The sequence below is a fragment of the Ylistrum balloti genome, unplaced genomic scaffold (genome assembly GCF_031769215.1).
Source record: "Ylistrum balloti isolate Yb309-2 unplaced genomic scaffold, AGI_CSIRO_Ybal_v1 Utg369874, whole genome shotgun sequence".
In the NCBI taxonomy this organism is placed as follows: Eukaryota; Metazoa; Mollusca; class Bivalvia; order Pectinida; family Pectinidae; genus Ylistrum; species Ylistrum balloti.
In genome coordinates this window covers 1,642,032-1,661,664 of record NW_026782015.1, presented here as the reverse complement: position 1 = coordinate 1,661,664, position 19,633 = coordinate 1,642,032, and the positions used below count along the sequence as shown (strand labels likewise).

General features: G+C 36.5%; 1 protein-coding gene across 1 annotated transcript; it reads left to right on the top strand.

The window, feature by feature from the left end:
* Positions 1 to 123: 123 nt before the first annotated feature.
* LOC132546056 (eukaryotic translation initiation factor 5B-like) lies at positions 124 to 17,838 on the top strand. Its single transcript, XM_060209752.1, has 9 exons — positions 124 to 136; positions 969 to 1,010; positions 1,666 to 2,922; positions 3,184 to 3,376; positions 4,827 to 4,953; positions 5,192 to 5,311; positions 6,388 to 6,475; positions 6,962 to 7,100; positions 15,184 to 17,838. The coding sequence occupies exons 2-9, from the start codon at positions 987 to 989 to the stop codon at positions 16,182 to 16,184; spliced, it is 2,949 nt and encodes a 982-aa protein (XP_060065735.1). The 5' UTR covers positions 124 to 136; positions 969 to 986; the 3' UTR covers positions 16,185 to 17,838.
* The last annotated feature ends 1,795 nt before the right edge of the window (positions 17,839 to 19,633 follow it).

The following is a 19,633-nucleotide window of genomic DNA, read 5'->3' as shown; positions in this document are numbered from 1 at the left end:
TTTCGTTGTATTATGAGATTCTAAAGTTCTAAAAATTATTTACCATATCTACCAACTTCCTGTACGATTCAGCGCCAAGACAAGTAGGCGATGTTAGCAATTATTAGCAGCTTCAACTTTAATTAGCACGTATATGGTAATATTCTAGTTTTCGTTAATACATTGAATTATATTTTCACACAGATATATTTAACATGTGTTCGATCACCTCCTGGTAACATAGTCATGCTTATAAATTTGTTTCACGTGATATTGTGCTGTCAGTTTTCAGGCTGTTGATAAATTTTAAATTGACATGGAATATCGAAAGCTACCGTGATCCGATGACACGAAACATTAGAGCTACCCAAAGTGGTACAGTTTTCACATTGTTCTAGTCATAAAATATGTCAAAGTTCATTCGGTGTTATATGACATGGGATGTGGTTTACTGGTTTTCACGAAATTTATCTCAAATAGAACAATAGGCAGATGGCCGGGGTAAACCACAACTTTTCATATAATAGGCAAATTAACCTATTGAATACCAATTGGTTTAGTATTTGTTATTTAAATGAATGAAGATGTTTACTTCGGTGTCATTTATACTTGAATGACCATACATAGAGAATACATGGCTTGTGTCTTAAAATATAAGCCATATTTGGGCAAGAGTGAAGAAAGAAAGAAAGTGTCAAGCTTCCTGTTCTACAACATTTATTGAAAATTGAGACAGTTTTAGGCCAGTGACACACATCAAGATAATTGCTCTGCATGGAAATATAGTTTCACACTTAAATATCTATGAAAAGCATATTTATGAATTTTCATTAATAAATGTGTTGGTTACAACTTATTAGATGGCTTTAAGTTTAAGTAAATCAGAAAGTAATTCTTTCAAATTGATGCTTATGCTAGAATACAGGTTTTTCCATCAAAAACATACATTATTGTTTATTGTATCAGTTACTCTTCAAATTTTATTTCAGGTTTGAAAAGTGTAAAATATGTCTGAGTCAGCCTTTGATAAAGTAAGTATTTTCTGTCAATATAAAATTGGTGTATGAAGATCCTATTAGATCTATTTTGTGATCAGAAGTGACTATTCATCTTGTATATTTGGTATTGATATTTTGTTGTTGATGTAAGTATTACTAACTTTTAAGTTTGTTAGAGGTTAACTTTTAACCACTGGGTTTTCTCTAAATATAACAGATGCAATCACCAGATAGACAAGAAAAAATTATGGTATATGTATACCTAACTTGTGACCATATTAATATTGATTAATTTATTACATGAAAAGAGGGCTTCTCTTAGCCCTTGACTACCAAGAAAATGGGTAGGTGGGGGTTGTCAGAATATCACATAGACATGTATTTTCATAGTAAAGCAGTCATGTGGGTTGTCTAATTTAAGCCTGTGACAATGAACAAACTTGGCATTAATGTATACCAATTTATTGCATATTATGATACATTATTATGGAATATTGATTTTCAATGTATAATGATCAGTAATTTTTGTAGGAATTTCACTGGTGAGGCCAAGTTGTTGTTTTAAAATTTTCATTACCCTGGTTACAAAAAGATACCTTTTTGAATCCTAAAAATCTCTGATTATGTATTATTAATATTTGAACATTTTGTCTGATCACCACAATATATGATGCTCAATTTCTTTCAGTTTTTGAAAGATATTCAAGGCTTCATTGAGAAGACACCAGATTTGTCCATTCTGATAAGAAAGAGATACAAAGAATGTTCCCAAGCCTACAGAAATTCAACTAAATTTGAAGATGTTTTACAAATAACACAAGCCAAAATCGACAGTGACAACAGTAGAGTATTTGTTCATCTCAGGGACTTTTTGAATGAATTAAAATCCAATAAGGCAGATAAAAAGATTTCTAAGAAACGTAAACGTAAAGAAAGTGGTTCTGATATATCAGAAACCCCTAGTCCAAAATCTTTACGAGAGAACTCTACCGACACAGACTGCAGTGAGACGGAAAACAGCTCAGCTTTCTGTGAAGCCCTATATAAGGTCCCTCCAAAATCAAACAGTTTAAGTAAAATATCTCCGAAAAACAAGTCAACAAAATCATGTGTTGATGAATCTAGTGATAGAGAAAAGGATATCAACAAAACTTGTGATCAGGTCACAGATAAAGCTGAAACGAAAGATATAGAGAACAACTGTGAAACAGGATCAATAAAGAATGGGGATTGTGAATCATCAGAACCAGGTAAAGATCAGGATTTTCAGGGAAATCAGGTATCCAGAGACAGTGTTGGAGACCTGTGTATGACTGTAGATGATTCCAGTGATTTAGCAAAAACAGAAACAACAGAGAAGTCTAAAGGGTGTTCAGGTATCAATGGTGGTTTTGTTAACTCTCCAGAGTTATTTTCTGGTGTTTTGGATAATGATTGCATCACAATTGATGATGAGGAAGATAATGAGGATGATCCTGTTTTAGAAAAGCTTGAAATTAAAACGGAAGATATCTGTGAACGCCTTAAGGAAACCGCTCCAATGGATAGCTCAACACCACTGAAATCAGAACATTCAGATGAGAATGAAAAGGAAAATTATTTCCCATTGAAAGAAAAAGAAAGCTGTTCTGAGAATGAAAAAGAAATTGGTGTTACACTTAAAAACAAAAGTGTTGATAAGACCTCTGAACCTGTAAGTGAAGAAAAAACAAAAGATATAAAACGTGTTGAAACTAAGCAAGTAGAAAATCATGTTATAAAAGGTAACAACACAAAGTTTTCATCAGTGGCTGAACAAGAAGACAATGAAAATGAAGTTGATTATACTGAAATTAATGAAGGAACTCAACCAGAATTAGCACAGCCAGTAACAATGAATTCCTCTGAAGAAACTGCGAAAAAGGGATCACAACGTCAGATCCGCCGTCTGGAAAAGTTGCTGGAGGTTAGATAATAAGTTACAAGTCTGGTAAAAGAAACCTGACAACACAGTTTGTGGATCAATTGACTCAAAATTGTAAAATATATGTTAAAGTATGATTGAAACTCTTAAACATGTAACAAATGAAATGTTTCAAAATATATATGTAAGGCAGAATAGAAGTGTGTTTGAAACATAATGAAAACAAGTCAGAAGTTGCTGAAATTAAAAAATGTGATGGTCTTTTGCTCTGTTTTACATACCAGCTACAATGTTTAATTACAGGACATTCGTAACAAGATCGAGGAGTTGAAAAATGCAGATTTGTCTTTGGATGCCCTTGGAGAAGAGGATTCTGTTTACATACAAGAGGATCGCTACCAACATAAGTTTGTCAAGGTGTGGAGGAAGCTTTGTGAGCTGAAAGGTGCAGAGTCCACCACAGGTCGTCCGGTGGAGAGACGGTTTTACTACAAGGGTATATTTTATTGCTCTGATAAATTTTAAATGATGTAGTATATGTCTGTAAACATAATAGCATAGCATATATATATACAGATATAGGTATGTACTTTGATATGTGTCAAAGCAATTAGATATTGTAAACAAAGTATTTTCCTCTCATTTCCCCAACAGCTTTACTTACCAGAATATTTACAATGACATCCACTATGTGGTATCTCTCTAGAGTTCTAGCTGTAAACCTTCCAAGAAATAAGGTTGTGAGCTTGGCGGTAAATAAAGATTTACAACCACGATTCCAGAGAGATTCTGTTTAGAGGCGGCCATTGTAAATATGGTGGAAAGTTTAGTTGTTGATAATCGAGAGTGGAAAAACATGGTTAACAACAATTGATTGCTTTGACACTAGAAAGGTATGAAGCTATGATACACCACATGCAAGTAGAATATCAGTATTAAAGACAAGAATACTGAAATTGAGAATTATTGGACTGATTTATCAATGGATTCCAACAGATTAATTGATCATGTCTGCAACTGATGTCCCTCCACTAGTTTATAGCACATTGTATTAAATATGTTGTTTGAGCAAGGATTATACAAATGCTGTAATTACAAGGATTATACACATGTTGTAATTACAAGGATTATACAAATGTTGTAATTACAAGGATTATACATGTGTTGTAATTACAAGGATTATACAAATGTTGTAATTACAAGGATTATACAAATGTTGTAATTACAAGGATTATACAAATGTTGTAGTTACAAGGATTATACAAATGTTGTAATTACAAGGATTATACACATGTTGTAATTACAAGGATTATACACATGTTGTAATTACAAGGATTATACAAATGTTGTAATTACTAGGATTATACAAATGTTGTAATTACAAGGATTATACACATGTTGTAATTACAAGGATTATACAAATGTTGTAATTACAAGGATTATACAAATGTTGTAATTACAAGGATTATACACATGTTGTAATTACAAGGATTATACAAATGCTGTAGTTACAAGGGTTATACACATGTTGTAATTACAAGGGTTATACACATGTTGTAATTACAAGGATTATACAAATGTTGTAGTTACAAGGGTTATACACATGTTGTAATTACAAGGATTATACACATGTTGTAGTTACAAGGATTATACAAATGTTGTAATTACAAGGATTATACAAATGTTGTAATTACAAGGATTATACAAATGCTGTAGTTACAAGGATTATACACATGTTGTAATTACAAGGATTATACAAATGTTGTAATTACAAGGATTATACACATGTTGTAATTACAAGGATTATACAAATGTTGTAATTACAAGGATTATACACATGTTGTAATTACAAGGATTATACAAATGTTGTAATTACAAGGATTATACACATGTTGTAATTACAAGTTGTAATTACAAGGATTATAATGCCTTACTATACACTGTAGGGACAAGGTATCCAGAAGTCAACAGGAAGCTTGAGAAGTTTGTTAACAAACACAAGATCTTCCCAGATTTCCATGATGTCCAGAAGGTCATCAGAGACACCAGCAAACAAAAAAAGCTAGGATTAAGGTAAAAATTGATTTATTGTTTAATGAACTTGTTGCAAAGGTGTTGAATATATACCTGTTACCTCTTGTAGTGTGTCTGTAAGTCCATAGTAAAAACGTATTCTGTGATAACTGTGGTTATATTTGTGAGGTTAGATATGCAAAAAATGGCATACATTGACTTGAAATGATATCCACAGCTGTATGGAAATAGACCTAGTGTATCAAAATATGTAAGCTGTATGAATATTCATTTGCAGTGGGCCCGCTATAGACCGCTTAGCAAGGGAGGCTTTTCAGGATATTGGTGACCTTCTGCAGAAACGGCGAATCAGTGATCTAAGGAAGACGTCTCCGGGACATCTCCAAGATGAACAAGGGTGAACATATAAGTCCAAAATTATTCACATGTATCATTTCATTCCATCAACTCTCTGTCCCTCAGTTTAACACTAGTTCTACACTTTATTATTCCATCAAGCCCACAAATCTAACGCCAGCAACACTCCTCTGTAAAGAGAAAATATCTGCCATGAATTATAGGAAGGCTTTCTCTTGGAGAAATACAACACTTTTGCTGAAAGGAACTTGATTAATACAATAGGAAATCTATTTGGTGTAAACCATTATAACTTCTAAAATTTAATGAAGAGACTTTCAAATTGTTGCTTAAAATTTAGAAACACTCGCTGACACTTTACTGTAGTAATCTAAACGTTTGCAGTAAGCATGAGACAAAATAATGCTTTGGTGTAGGAATTGCTGTAATTATAAGTCTTACAGTTGGTCTATCATAGGAATTGCTGTAATTACGAATCTTACAATTGTTCTACCATAGGAATTGCTGTAATTACGAATCTTACAATTGTTCTACCATAGGAATTGCTGTAATTACGAGTCTTACAGTTGTTCTACCAAGGGAATTGATGTAATTACGAATCTTACAATAGTTCTACCAAAGGAATTGCTGTAATTACGAGTTTGACAGTTGTTCTACCAAGGGAATCGATGTAATTACGAATCTTACAGTTGTTCTACTCTTGGAATTACTGTAATTACGAGTCTTACAATTGTTCTACTATTGGAATTGCTGTAATTACAGGTATTACAGTTGTTCTACCATAGGAATTGCTGTAATTACAAGTCTTGACAGTTGCTGTAATGTAAAAATTGTTGTAATTACCAGGCTCACTGTTTCTCTACGGGAGGAATCATAGTTACAAGCCTAACTTATTGTACTTTAGGAATCATTTGTAATCCTAGCTAAAAGACACTAAAAAATCTTTACTTAAGCTCTGAGTTAGAAACCCTACTGCCATCTATAATAAAAACATATACTTCTAACTCAAAATAAAATTCCATTGACTTGAAAATGACCTTGTGAATTTTATATGATCAGACATGCAAGCATTGATAGTCAAGTACATTTGTGAAATAAACTTTTACTTGCTATTAGGTCGAGGGAAGATCCAGCTTTAAGAGACCCAGAACTTAAGAAGAAGCTAGATGAGAACAGGAAAGCTGCGAAAGGCAAACTTGATGACGTAAGTAATATGCTATTATGTTATTCTTGGTTAAGTTTGATTATAGTAACCTATTGTGCACACACAACAAGCTATTCTTCTTTCATAATCTAAGATTGATAATCAAATCTTACAGAAGTGGAGTCATATTGCCAAGATATAACAACTTATCATTTATCACCAAGCCAACACCCACCAATATTTTAATATAGTCTTCTTACCTAGGACATAGCAGACCAATCCTCACCTAATATAAGGATTGTTACGATTACCATGAACCCAAAATCGATTTTTGACAAATGGAGTAAACATAGAACAAAAAAATAACCTGTATTATAGGTTATTTGTAAACATTTGGGCATTTGTTGGAAAAGGTCAAAATTATTTGAATGGATGATGGTTGTCTCCTAGCATCAGAGTTAAAATGCTGTATTTTGTGTTTGATGATAGAATTTAACATCTCAAATTTTGTAAATTGAGATGAGATATAGACTTACTGTTTGATAGGTCTTGGAGAAATTCTGTCGACGGCAAGAGGAATCTCCTGAAGATGTGGATGTAGATGAAAAGGCAGAGGAAGAGGAAGAAGAAGACAAAGAAGAAATGGAAATGATGGACAAGGAGGATGTTCCAGAAATGATCGAAAGTAGGATTTCATGAGTATTAAAACTGTTCTTCTCACAGAAATAAACTTTTCAATATATTCTGTGTAAACATTCATAATGAATTTCACTCAGGAAGTGTAAACAAGTCCAGTGTTGGTACTTAGAACAAGTTATGCAGTATAGGTTAAATATTGTGTGAATTTCCAACTGAATCTTGAGTGTTCATCACTAGATCTGAAGTGATACGTCAAATCTATGGTCAAGTTTACACATATTCAGGAAAGTTACAGAGAGAGAATGTGATTTTAAATAGATAGTTTCCTTACAGAACCTGTTACAGGGATGAATGAGACTGAATTGGAAAGCCTTGTTGTCCATATTGAGTTACATAGATTTGAGTGAACAGTATGCAGAACTGCATTTTTCATATTCATTAGGCTTAAATAGAGCTTAATGGATGTACTTTGTTAGTAAGTTTGTACCCTATACTCTATATGATCTGAAGTTTATCACACATCAGTTGGTTGGGCTATATGTTTACCCATAATCTGCCCACTGGTATTACCAATAGGGTTATATGTTTTATGTTTACCCATAATCTGCCCACTGGTAATACTGATTGGGCTATATGTTTACCCATAAACTGCCCACTGGTTATACCGATAGGGTTATAGGTTTATCCATAACCTGCCAATGGTATTACCGATGGACATGATCTTACCCATATTCTGCCCAAAGAAATACCAATAGGCCTATAGGTTCACCTTCAAGTCTATTTCTGGGCTTAAAGATTTACCTACAAGTCTCTTCACTGGTACTACCAATAGGTCTATAGGTTTACCTACAAGTCTCCCCACTGGTACTACCAATAGATCTATAGGTTTACCTACAAATCCTACTGGTATTACTGGACCTGTAGGTTTACCTGAATGTCTCCCCACTGGTTCTGGTACTACCTTATAAACCTTAATAGTTTAATAATAGTTTGTTGATTTTTTTCAATAATTTACAAAAAAGGACATTTTTCAGGAATAATGGGATCCGTCGATAAACCAAGTTAATCTAAGTTGAGTGTTACTCATACTGTTAAATCCCTAGGATCCCTATATTCCTGGTCGGTAGTCAATCAAAAAGTCTTCTGGTTTTTTTCTCTGCTATTTGCTAAGTTATTGTTATTCCTTTTTATTGTTGGGTAAAATTTTGATTTTATGGTTGAGATCAAAACCTGCAGCAGTTCCCACTTATTAAAATCATTTGATAGTGTTAACTATTGATTTGATAGTCGTATTGATGAAATAGTGAATCCTGTCATACATCCATTCAAATGTAACATACACCCTCACTTGGGTTTTACTGTTCCAGTACATGTATTTGCTCTAACTGCTGCTGCATTTACAAAATCATTTGTGGATGGTTTGCATGTCTGCTGCAACTGTTGTCATGGTTATCAGATTGAAGACAATTGAAATTGCCCTAATCCACTGTCCATTTGTTGTTTGTCATTGTTATCACAATTCCTTGAGAAGTACTGGGGGATCTTTCTCAAATTTACACTTGGTCCATATTTCTGCCCTTTTGATTTTGGGCTGATCACAAAAACAACTGGCCATCATTTTACCATCTTGGATTTGACAATTACAGATTATTATCAATGTTTATTTTCAAATTTTATATACATGTAATTAAGAACCATAATATAGGAAAGAGGAGGAAAAGGGAAAAGATCCAACATTTTTTAAGAACAAATAAGGCCAAAAAAGGGTGGTTGCCAAAGTCCCCTTGGGATCTCTTGTTTTAATTAGTGTCATGATGGTGTCCATGTTTGCTTTATGTCTTGTCGGAACTGTCTTGGTATCCATGTTGGCTGTACCTGTTGCTATGGTTATCTATAATTGGTGTCCATGTTTGTGGTACCTGTTGCTATGGTTATCTGTATTTGGTATCCATGTGTGCTGTGCCTGTTGCTATGGTAATCTGTAATTGGTGTCCATGTTTGCTGTACCTGTTGCTATGGTTATCTGTATTTGGTATCCATGTGTGCTGTGTCTGTTGCTATGGTTATCTGTAATTGGTGTCCATGTTTGCTGTACCTGATGTCATTATTATCCATAATTGGTGTCCATGTTTGCTGTACCTGATGTCATTGTTATCCGTAATTGGTGTCTATGTCTTGCCATTGTTATCTGGTGTCCATGTTTGTTCTACTTGTTGCTATGGTTATCTGTAATTGATGTTCATCCTTGGTGTTACTGTTGCTATCTGTAACTGGTATCCTTTTTTGCTATAATCCCATTTATTTGCAATTTATCCATGTCTGTGGTATATGTTGTCAGTAAACTTTAGTTGATTGCTGTAAATGTTGTCATTTACCTATAGTTGGCACCATGTTTGCTGTAAATGTTGTCACTAGGTTAGCTATCTTTATTTGCTGTACCTGTTCACAGTCCAACCAGAATGACCTGTCATGTTCACCTTTAATGATTGTAAAGATAACTGAAAAATTGGTAAATTTCTCTGTACATTGCACTCTTAAACTTTTTTGCGGTTAACAAGTAGGTTTACCTAAGAATGATTTTAATTCTCAATTTTTCGAATCATCATTCCAGGTTCAACACAATAGGTGATTCTGGTCAGACTGGTAGAAAGGTGATTTCTCTAGGTTTTCTTTCTGTATTTACTGTATTGTGTTGTGACTGTTGTGAATAGGTTGGAAACAAGTTATTGGTGCTAAAATCAAATCATTGTTATGGTAAAGGAGTTTTCCCATAATAATGGAACTATAAAATGCTCATGAAGGTATGAAAACCATTTTTCTTGCCAGAAGTCAAATACAAAAAAGCAGTAGAGCAAAAGAAGCTCCATGGGCCTTTAGTTGTATCTACAGACCATCCCCTTCGACCTGCTAAAGCTGACACCTGATCAGAGTACTGATGTAAGTTTTCTTTGTACTGGTCTGAGCCACAATTTAGGGTATGATTCCTAAGAGGACTTTTGTGTTATATTGGGGGGACATCTGTGTTGTGTTTGGATAATGTAGGGTATTTACACCTGGAAGAATTCTGTGTTGTGTTGGGACATTGTAGGGTATATATCCTTGGGGACTTCTGTGTTGTGTTGGGACATTGTAGGGTATATACCTCTGGGTGACTTCTGTGTTGTGTTTGGACAATGCAGGGTATATACTCCTGGGTGACTTATATGTTGTGTTGGGACAATGCAGGATATATACTCCTGGGTGACTTTTGTGTTGTGTTGGGACATTGTAGGGTATATATCTCTGGGGACTTCTGTGTTGTGTTGGTAAATTGTAGGGTATATATCACTGGGTGACTTCTGTGTTGTGTTGGGTGACTTCTGTGTTGTTTTGGGACATTGTAGGGTATATATCACTGGGTGACTTCTGTGTTGTGTTGGGATACTGTAGGGTATATATCCCTGGGGACTTCTGTGTTGTGTTGGGACATTGTAGGGTATATATCCCTGGGGACTTCTGTGTTGTGTTGGGACATTGTAGGGTATATACACCTGGGGAACTCCTGTGTTGTGTTGGAACATTGTAGGGTATATATCCCTGGGGACTTCTGTGTTGTGTTGGTACATTGTAGGGTATATACACCTGGTGAACTCCTGTGTTGTGTTGGGACATTGTAGGGTATATATCACTGGTTGACTTCTGTGTTGTGTTGGAACATTGTAGGGTATATATCCCTGGGGACTTCTGTGTTGTGTTGGTACATTGTAGGGTATGTAACCCTGGGTAACTTCTGTGTTGTGTTGGTACATTGTAGGGTATATATCCCTGGGTAACTTCTGTGTTGTGTTGGGACATTGTAGGGTATATATCCCTGGGGACTTCTGTGTTGTGTTGGGACTTCTGTGTTGTGTTGGGACATTGTAGGGTATATACCTCTGTGTTGTGTTGGGACTTCTGTGTTGTGTTGTGTTGGGACATTGTAGGGTATATATCCCTGGGGACTTCTGTGTTGTGTTGGTACATTGTAGGGTATATATCCCTGGGGACTTCTGTGTTGTGTTGGTACATTGTAGGGTATATATCCCTGGGTAACTTCTGTGTTGTGTTGGGACATTGTAGGGTATATATCCCTTGGTAACTTCTGTGTTGTGTTGGGACATTGTAGGGTATATACCCCTGGGTGACTTCTGTGTTGTGTTGGGACATTGTAGGGTATATACACCTGGGGAACTCCTGTGTTGTGTTGGGACATTGTAGGATATATACACCTGGGGAACTCCTGTGTTGTGCTGGGACATTGTAGGATATATATCCTTGAGAACTCATGTGTTTTATTGGGATAATTAAGGGTGTATACCCCCCAGGGAATGCATGCATTGCATTGAGACTATGGTGGGTATATACCTTCTATCAGACTCATATGTTGTGTTAGGACTTGTGGGGTTATATACTCTGAATGGGTGGGACTCTTGTCTTATTTCCGAAATATATCGGGGATCTTCTCTCTAGGCCTATTTAGTCTTGTAAGGGGAACAATGGAGAACTCTAAGGAATCATGCATTGTAGCCTTATAATGGGAATGATGTAGGGGATGGCCTGTCAGTGGGATATAAGTTATGTAGAGCAATTACCTTCAGAGTCATTTGCTTTGTGATGCCATTGAATCAAACATGACTGAGAGGGACTGTTTTCTGAGAAAGACCATGACCTGTTGTCTTGTTGTGATTTGTGTTGTTCTGTGTTAGGGGACATGATGTAATAAGAGATTTGCATGGCTATGTGCTTCTTTTTTTTTTAGTCCTCAAGCTTTCAAAATGCTTTCTACCAACCACTAATCTCTTTCTAACTCTGTAGTATAAGTTCAAAATATTAGAAAATTTCCTACTTTATTTACAGGATTTTAAAACTGAATTACAATAATAACCTTGATAATAGAGCAATTTTTCACCTGTGTATCTGGGCTCACAGTGACTAACCATGATGATGGACCTATTGGTCACCTGTGTATCTGGGCTCACAGTGACTAATCATGATGATAGACCTATTGGTCACCTGTGTATCTGGGCTCACAGTGACTAACCATGATGATAGACCTATTGGTCACCTGTGTATCTGGGCTCACAGTGACTAACCATGATGATAGACCTATTGGTCACCTGTGTATCTGGGCTCACAGTGACTAACCATGATGATAGACCTATTGGTCACCTGTGTATCTGGGCTCACAGTGACTAACCATGATGATAGACCTATTGGTCACCTGTGTATCTGGGCTCACAATGACTAACCTTAATAATAGAGTAATTTGTCGTCTGTGTATCTGGGCTCACAGTGACTAACCATGATGATAGACCTATTGGTCACCTGTGTATCTGGGCTCACAGTGACTAACCATGATGATAGACCTATTGTCACCTGTGTATCTGGGCTCACAGTGACTAAACATGATGATGGACCTATTGTCACATGTATATCTAAACTCACAGTGACTAACCATGATGATAGACTTATTGGTCACCTGTGTATCTGGGCTCACAGTGACTAACCATGATGATAGACCTATTGTCACCTGTGTATCTGGGCTCACAGTGACTAACCATGATGATAGACCTATTGGTCACCTGTGTATCTGGGCTCACAGTGACTAACCATTATGATAGACCTATTGTCACCTGTGTATCTGGGCTCACAGTTACTAAACATGATGATGGACCTATCGTCACCTGTATATCTTAACTCACAGTGACTAACCATGATGATAGACTTATTGGTCACCTGTGTATCTGGGCTCACAGTGACTAACCATGATGATAGACCTATTGTCACCTGTGTATCTGGGCTCACAGTGACTAACCATGATGATAGACCTATTGGTCACCTGTGTATCTGGGCTCACAGTGACTAACCATTATGATGGACCTATTGTTACCTGTGTATCTGGGCTCAAAGTGACTAACCATGATGATGGACCTATTGTCACCTGTGTATCTGGGCTCACTGTGACTAACCATGGTGATAGACATATTGTCACTTGTGTATCTGGGCTCACATTGACTAACCATGATGATAGACCTATTGTCACCTGTGTATCTGGGCTCACAGTGACTAACCATGATGATAGACCTATTGGTCACCTGTGTATCTGGGCTCACAGTGACTAACCATGATGATAGACTTATTGTCACCTGTGTATCTGGGCTCACAGTGACTAACCATGATGATAGACCTATTGGTCACCTGTGTATCTGGGCTCACAGTGACTAACCATGATGATAGACTTATTGTCATCTGTGTATCTGGGCTCACAGTGACTAACCATGATGATAGACCTATTGGTCACCTGTGTATCTGGGCTCACAGTGACTAACCATGATGATAGACCTATTGTCACCTGTGTATCTGGGCTCACAGTGACTAACCATGATGATGGACCTATTGGTCACCTGTGTATCTGGGCTCACAGTGACTAATCATGATGATAGACATATTGTCACCTGTGTATCTGGGCTCACAGTGACTAACCATGATGATAGACTTATTGGTCACCTGTGTATCTGGGCTCACAGTGACTAACCATGATGATAGACCTATTGTCACCTGTGTATCTGGGCTCACAGTGACTAACTGTGATGATAAACCTATTGGTCACCTGTGTTACTGGACTCTCAGTGACTAACCATGATGATAGACATATTGTCACCTGTGTATCTGGGCTCACAGTGACTAACCATGATGATAGACATTGTCACCTGTGTATCTGGGCTCACAGTGACTAACCATGATGATAAACCTATTGGTCACCTGTGTATCTGGGCTCACAGTGACTAACTGTGATGATAAACCTATTGGTCACCTGTGTTACTGGACTCTCAGTGACTAACCATGACGATAGACATATTGTCACCTGTGTATCTGGGCTCACAGTGACTAACCATGATGATAGACCTATTGGTCACCTGTGTATCTGGGCTCACAGTGACTAACCATGATGATAGACCTATTGGTCACCTGTGTATCTGGGCTCACATTGACTAACCATGATGATGGACCCATTGTCACCTGTGTATCTGGGCTCACAGTGACTAACCATGATGATGGACCTATTGTCACCTGTGTATCTGGGCTCACAGTGACTAACCATGATGATAGACCTATTGTCACCTGTGTATCTGGGCTCACAGTGACTAACCATGATGATAGACTTATTGGTCACCTGTGTATCTGGGCTCACAGTGACTAACCATGATGATAGACTTATTGGTCACCTGTGTATCTGGGCTCACAGTGACTAACCATGATGATAAACCTATTGGTCACCTGTGTATCTGGGCTCACAGTGACTAACCATGATGATAGACATATTGGTCACCTGTGTATCTGGGCTCACAGTGACTAACCATGATGATAGACCTATTGTCACCTGTGTATCTGGGCTCACAGTGACTAACTGTGATGATAAACCTATTGGTCACCTGTGTATCTGGGCTCACAGTGACTAACTGTGATGATAGACATATTGGTCACCTGTGTATCTGGGCTCACAGTGACTAACTGTGATGATAAACCTATTGGTCACCTGTGTTACTGGACTCTCAGTGACTAACCATGACGATAGACATATTGTCACCTGTGTATCTGGGCTCACAGTGACTAACTGTGATGATAAACCTATTGGTCACCTGTGTATCTGGACTCACAGTGACTAACCATGATGATAGACATATTGTCACCTGTGTATCTGGGCTCACAGTGACTAACCATGATGATAAACCTATTGGTCACCTGTGTATCTGGGCTCACAGTGACTAACTGTGATGATAAACCTATTGGTCACCTGTGTATCTGGACTCACAGTGACTAACCATGATGATAGACATATTGTCACCTGTGTTACTGAACTCTCAGTGACTAACCATGATGATAGACATATTGTCACCTGTGTATCTGGGCTCACAATGACTAACCATGATGATAGACTTATTGGTCACCTGTGTATCTGGGCTCACATTGACTAACTGTGATGATAGACCTCACTTATTTAAGGACTATATATCTTGCCCGGGTTTTCAGTTTCAGGTTATTCAGGATGAAAACATTTCGATATGTAATAAATATTCCCATGAAATAAAAAAGTCCATTTGATGTTTCAGTTCTCAATGATGACTCTGAGGATGATGAGGAGACAATCTCTACCTCACCAACAAAGGCAGCAACAGATGGCAGCTCTTCATCAATATCTTTCCTGTCTGACAATGGACGTTCCTCAACTCCGTCTAAAATTACCAGAGAGTTGAATTCTCCAAATGTTTCAGTATCAGCACAGAAGCATTTAGGTAAAGACAGGATGGCAGCATCCCCACTTTCCTCACAATGTTCTCCACAAGTGTGTAGAAAGGACAGCCCGTGTGTCTCGCCAAAACTGCCTTCGTCTTCCAGTTCACTATGCTCAGACAGTTCACCCAAACCTAGATCACCTTATGTGGCTAATTCACCCCCGGGTTCACCTAATGGGAGTGACATCAGTGATCATATACATTGCTTAAACAGGCCAAAAAAGTCTGGCACACTGGTTAGTATAGAAGATTACATGGATCATATGCCTGTGTTACCAAAAGTACAAACCTTTCCCAATCTCTTCAACTCTGAAACAAATGATGAATCACTGTCTGATCAGTGTACACTTAAAATATCAAATGTACAATCCATAGCTGAAGATAGCTCTTCCACAAACGATGGGCAGATGAATTCTGGGAAGGGTGGGGAGGTGAGTGCTGGAAAGGATGAACAGATGAATTCTGTTGAAAATAGTCCCAAGGAAAAAGCTAGACGCCATCTCAAGTGGCCTTTAGAAAATGGCACTAGTGAAAGTACGGAACATGAAAAACACAATCCATGTCGGTCTGATGCTAACATTGATAGATTGGAAGAAGAGAAAGATTCCTCAAACCCTCCTAGTCCAAGTCCTGTGAAACGCTCGATCATGTTCAGGAACTCAAGTAGAACTGTAAATCTTAAACCCCTGACTTTAGGCACAACAGTAATTGACTTAGCAGGTGAAGATGATACACAGTCTTGCTCTTTGTCCCAGAAACAGCAGGTGGCGCCCCCTAGTCCTGAAGAAGTTATCATTGTGTTATCGGATTCAGACTAATGTTATTGATTGTTTACAAGTAACCTGGTGTATCAGGAAAAATTCTCAATCTTAAATTAGAAGTAACCTGGTGTATCAGGAAAAATTCTCAATCTTAATTTATAAGTAACCTGGTGAATCAGGAAAAATTCTCAATCTTAATTTATAAGTAACCTGGTGTATCAGGAAAAATTCTCAATCTTAATTTATAAGTAACCTGGTGAATCAGGAAAAATTCTCAATCTTAATTTATAAGTAACTTGGTGTATCAGGAAAAACTTAATTTATAAGTAAACTGGTTTATCAGGAAAAATTCTCAATCTTAGTTTATAAGTAATCTGGTGTATCAGGGAAAAATTCTCAATCTTAATTTACAAGCAACCTGTTGTATAAGAAAAAATTCTCAATCTATTTTCAGTCTGGCAGATGTATCAGTTGTGTCTGCCTTCAACTACAATTTATTTAACTTTCAGTCTGACAGTCACTTCGATATCTGGTTCAATAAACTTGAGGGACTTGCTGCCTAGTAGAAACTTGATTAAGATCCAGCGTGTGTTTCTCTTATTGATGGAAGAAATGTAATTTATCAATATACAGCTAGGGATTGTATTGTTCTCTGTTGAAAATTACATAACTAAGGAGACACAGAAGATTACTTTTCAAATTTAACATTGAAACATATTTTACCTGAGTAACTCATGATATAATTGAAGGAACATTGGCAAACATGATTTGGCTCATTATACGTTTTCATCTTGTGTACAGTAGAATGTAACTCCTTGTTATTGAGATTAGAATTGACTTAACTACAACACTATTTTCAAATACACATCAAAAGTGAAATTCTTTTGTATTCAGAGATCCACTGATTTTTTCATCATGATAGGAAGTTGTGTTTTCGTAAATGGCAATATGAATCATTAGTCTTTAGAAGAGTTATTGCACATTGTTTTTATGATGTAAATCTTTTCTGGGGATCTTTTAATTTTTAACCACTTTCTTTTAAAGTAAATGATTTTATTCTCTTAAGTGTGGGACGGTTTTGATAGCTAAATGTGGAAACATAACAAATAAGTTAATAGATCTCATATAAAACCTCTAGACATTGATTCAAGTACATTTACTAGAATACAAGATCACTTATCCTCAAATCCTATACATTTCAGATGTTAATCCAGGAATTGTGATTAGTACTTAACGAACGTCATATAGGGCCCAGAGAGTATGTGTGATATTAAGTTTGTTAACAGTTGAAAAATTATACCAAATATGAATTGAAATGTATTTTTATATCAGAGCTAGGAATACCTGTTAATGTTATTACTAGCATTAATGATAGTGTAATAAATCAACTAATTGATTCAAGCTATTGTACATATGTCTGGAAATGTGTAAATAACATATATACAAACAACTAAATTATTCCGTTGTTGACAGCTGATATGTCATTATTGTCAGGGAATGATAGACCTATGGTATGGTTGCCATGGAAACAAGTAATCATGATTTTAATATCAAACTGATAACCTAAAAGGGCATTGCTATCATGTAAATATACCTCCACTTGATGATAAATAATCAGGTCGTTTACTGTCAGGATAAACTCTGAAGTTTTAAAAATTACTGTTTTATAAGGACAGCTAAAGTGTTAATATATTTGACAGCATGGACACGAGTGTGTACAAATGTATTGTGTTTTTGACATTAAATTGTAAATAAATCTGTCAAACAATGGTTGGTGTCTGGTGCTGTGTTTTCACAAGGGGGAGGATCCCTTCTAAAGGACATACCACTAGTCTGATCCCAACAAATAAAGGGTTTGATTAGTGCTATGGTAATGACATTGCTTACATTATAAAACGAGAAAGTTTTTTCAAATGTATGTTTCTACAATGTGAGGTAAGACTTAGCATTGCAGAATAAGGGATTCTTATAAACAGAAGTAAGATTGGTGTTACAGAATGGAGATTACTACACAGAGAGGTAATACTGGTGACATAGAATTTGGATTTTCACAATGGAAGGTAAGACTGGTGTTATAGAATTGCCTTCTTTTTTAACTTGGTGTTATAGAATGGGGATTTTCACATTTTTTTTTTTTAACAAAGTTAGGTAAGAATGAAGATTGCTATGAATGGAGATGATACTGGCAATATAGAATGGGGATTTTCACTCTTATTTTTTTAACAAAGTTAGGTAAGGATGGTGTTATAGTAGAATGGAGATTGCTACAAAGGAAGATAATACTACTGGTGAATATAGAATTGGGATATTTTTTTACAAAGAAAAGTAAGACTGATGTTATAGAACATGGATAATTACAAAGAAATACAAGACTTGTGTAGAATTAGAATTTTTACAGGTGGTAGGTCCCCCTCCCTCCCCTTAACGCCTTTATTTTTAATTTATATTCAGCTTGTTAAAAATGAAAAAATACAAAGGAGCGACACCCAACTCAAAAGCAATTTCTATATACCGTTAAACCAACTCGAGATTCGTTTGATCATTGTACATTAAAGTATTATCATCTTGTCCACAGGGTGTTGCATACGCATCCCTGTGGATGTACCAGGACGATAATATTTATAACATTAGACAACTGGAAACATCCGTGTGGATGTACCAGGATGATAATATTGATAACATCAAACTACTGGAAACATCCCTGTGGATCTACCGGGACGATACTATTGATAACATCAAACTACTGGAAACATCCCTGTAGATGTACCAGGACGATAATATTGATAACATCAAACTACTGGAAACATCCCTGTGGATGTACCAGGAAACATCCCTGTTGATGTACCAGGACGATAATATTGATAACATCAAACTACTGGAAACATCCCTTTGGATGTACCAGGACGATAATATTGATAACATCAAACTACTGGAAACATTCCTGTAGATGTACCAGGAAACATCTCTGTAGATGTACCGGGAGGATAATATTGATAACATCAAACTACTGGAAACAGCTCAAACTGTGAATAGATTGACTTCATGGTTGCTAGTTTATTAAACTAAAAGCCGATATATACAACACACCCTAACTGAATTTGTTTTAACAATTCAAGAAGTGATAATTGTAGTTTATTGAAAATTTCTTGACATGTCAAGCTACAGTTTAATGGTTTGTCATACATACTATAGATAATCAAGTACACAGTCAGATGGTAAACAAGACTTCAAACCAACGTCATCTCGTGAAAGAAAGAAGAGTGGAAAAACTACCATGTAGACAAAGAATTGGAATCTGCTGACATATACAAGGGGAGGTAATTAAGACTGTCTCCAGCTTCGTGGGTCTGTCCCGCTAGCACAGTGGCGCATAGAACTAACTCAGCGGCTGCTACAAGAAAATGCACTCCATCGGAGGAAGGCAATCGGTGGAAACTCCAAGAAAGAGCACGTGCATTGAAAACGGTAAATGTTCAGTTCGTTAAACTTTCATCTCCAATGAAATG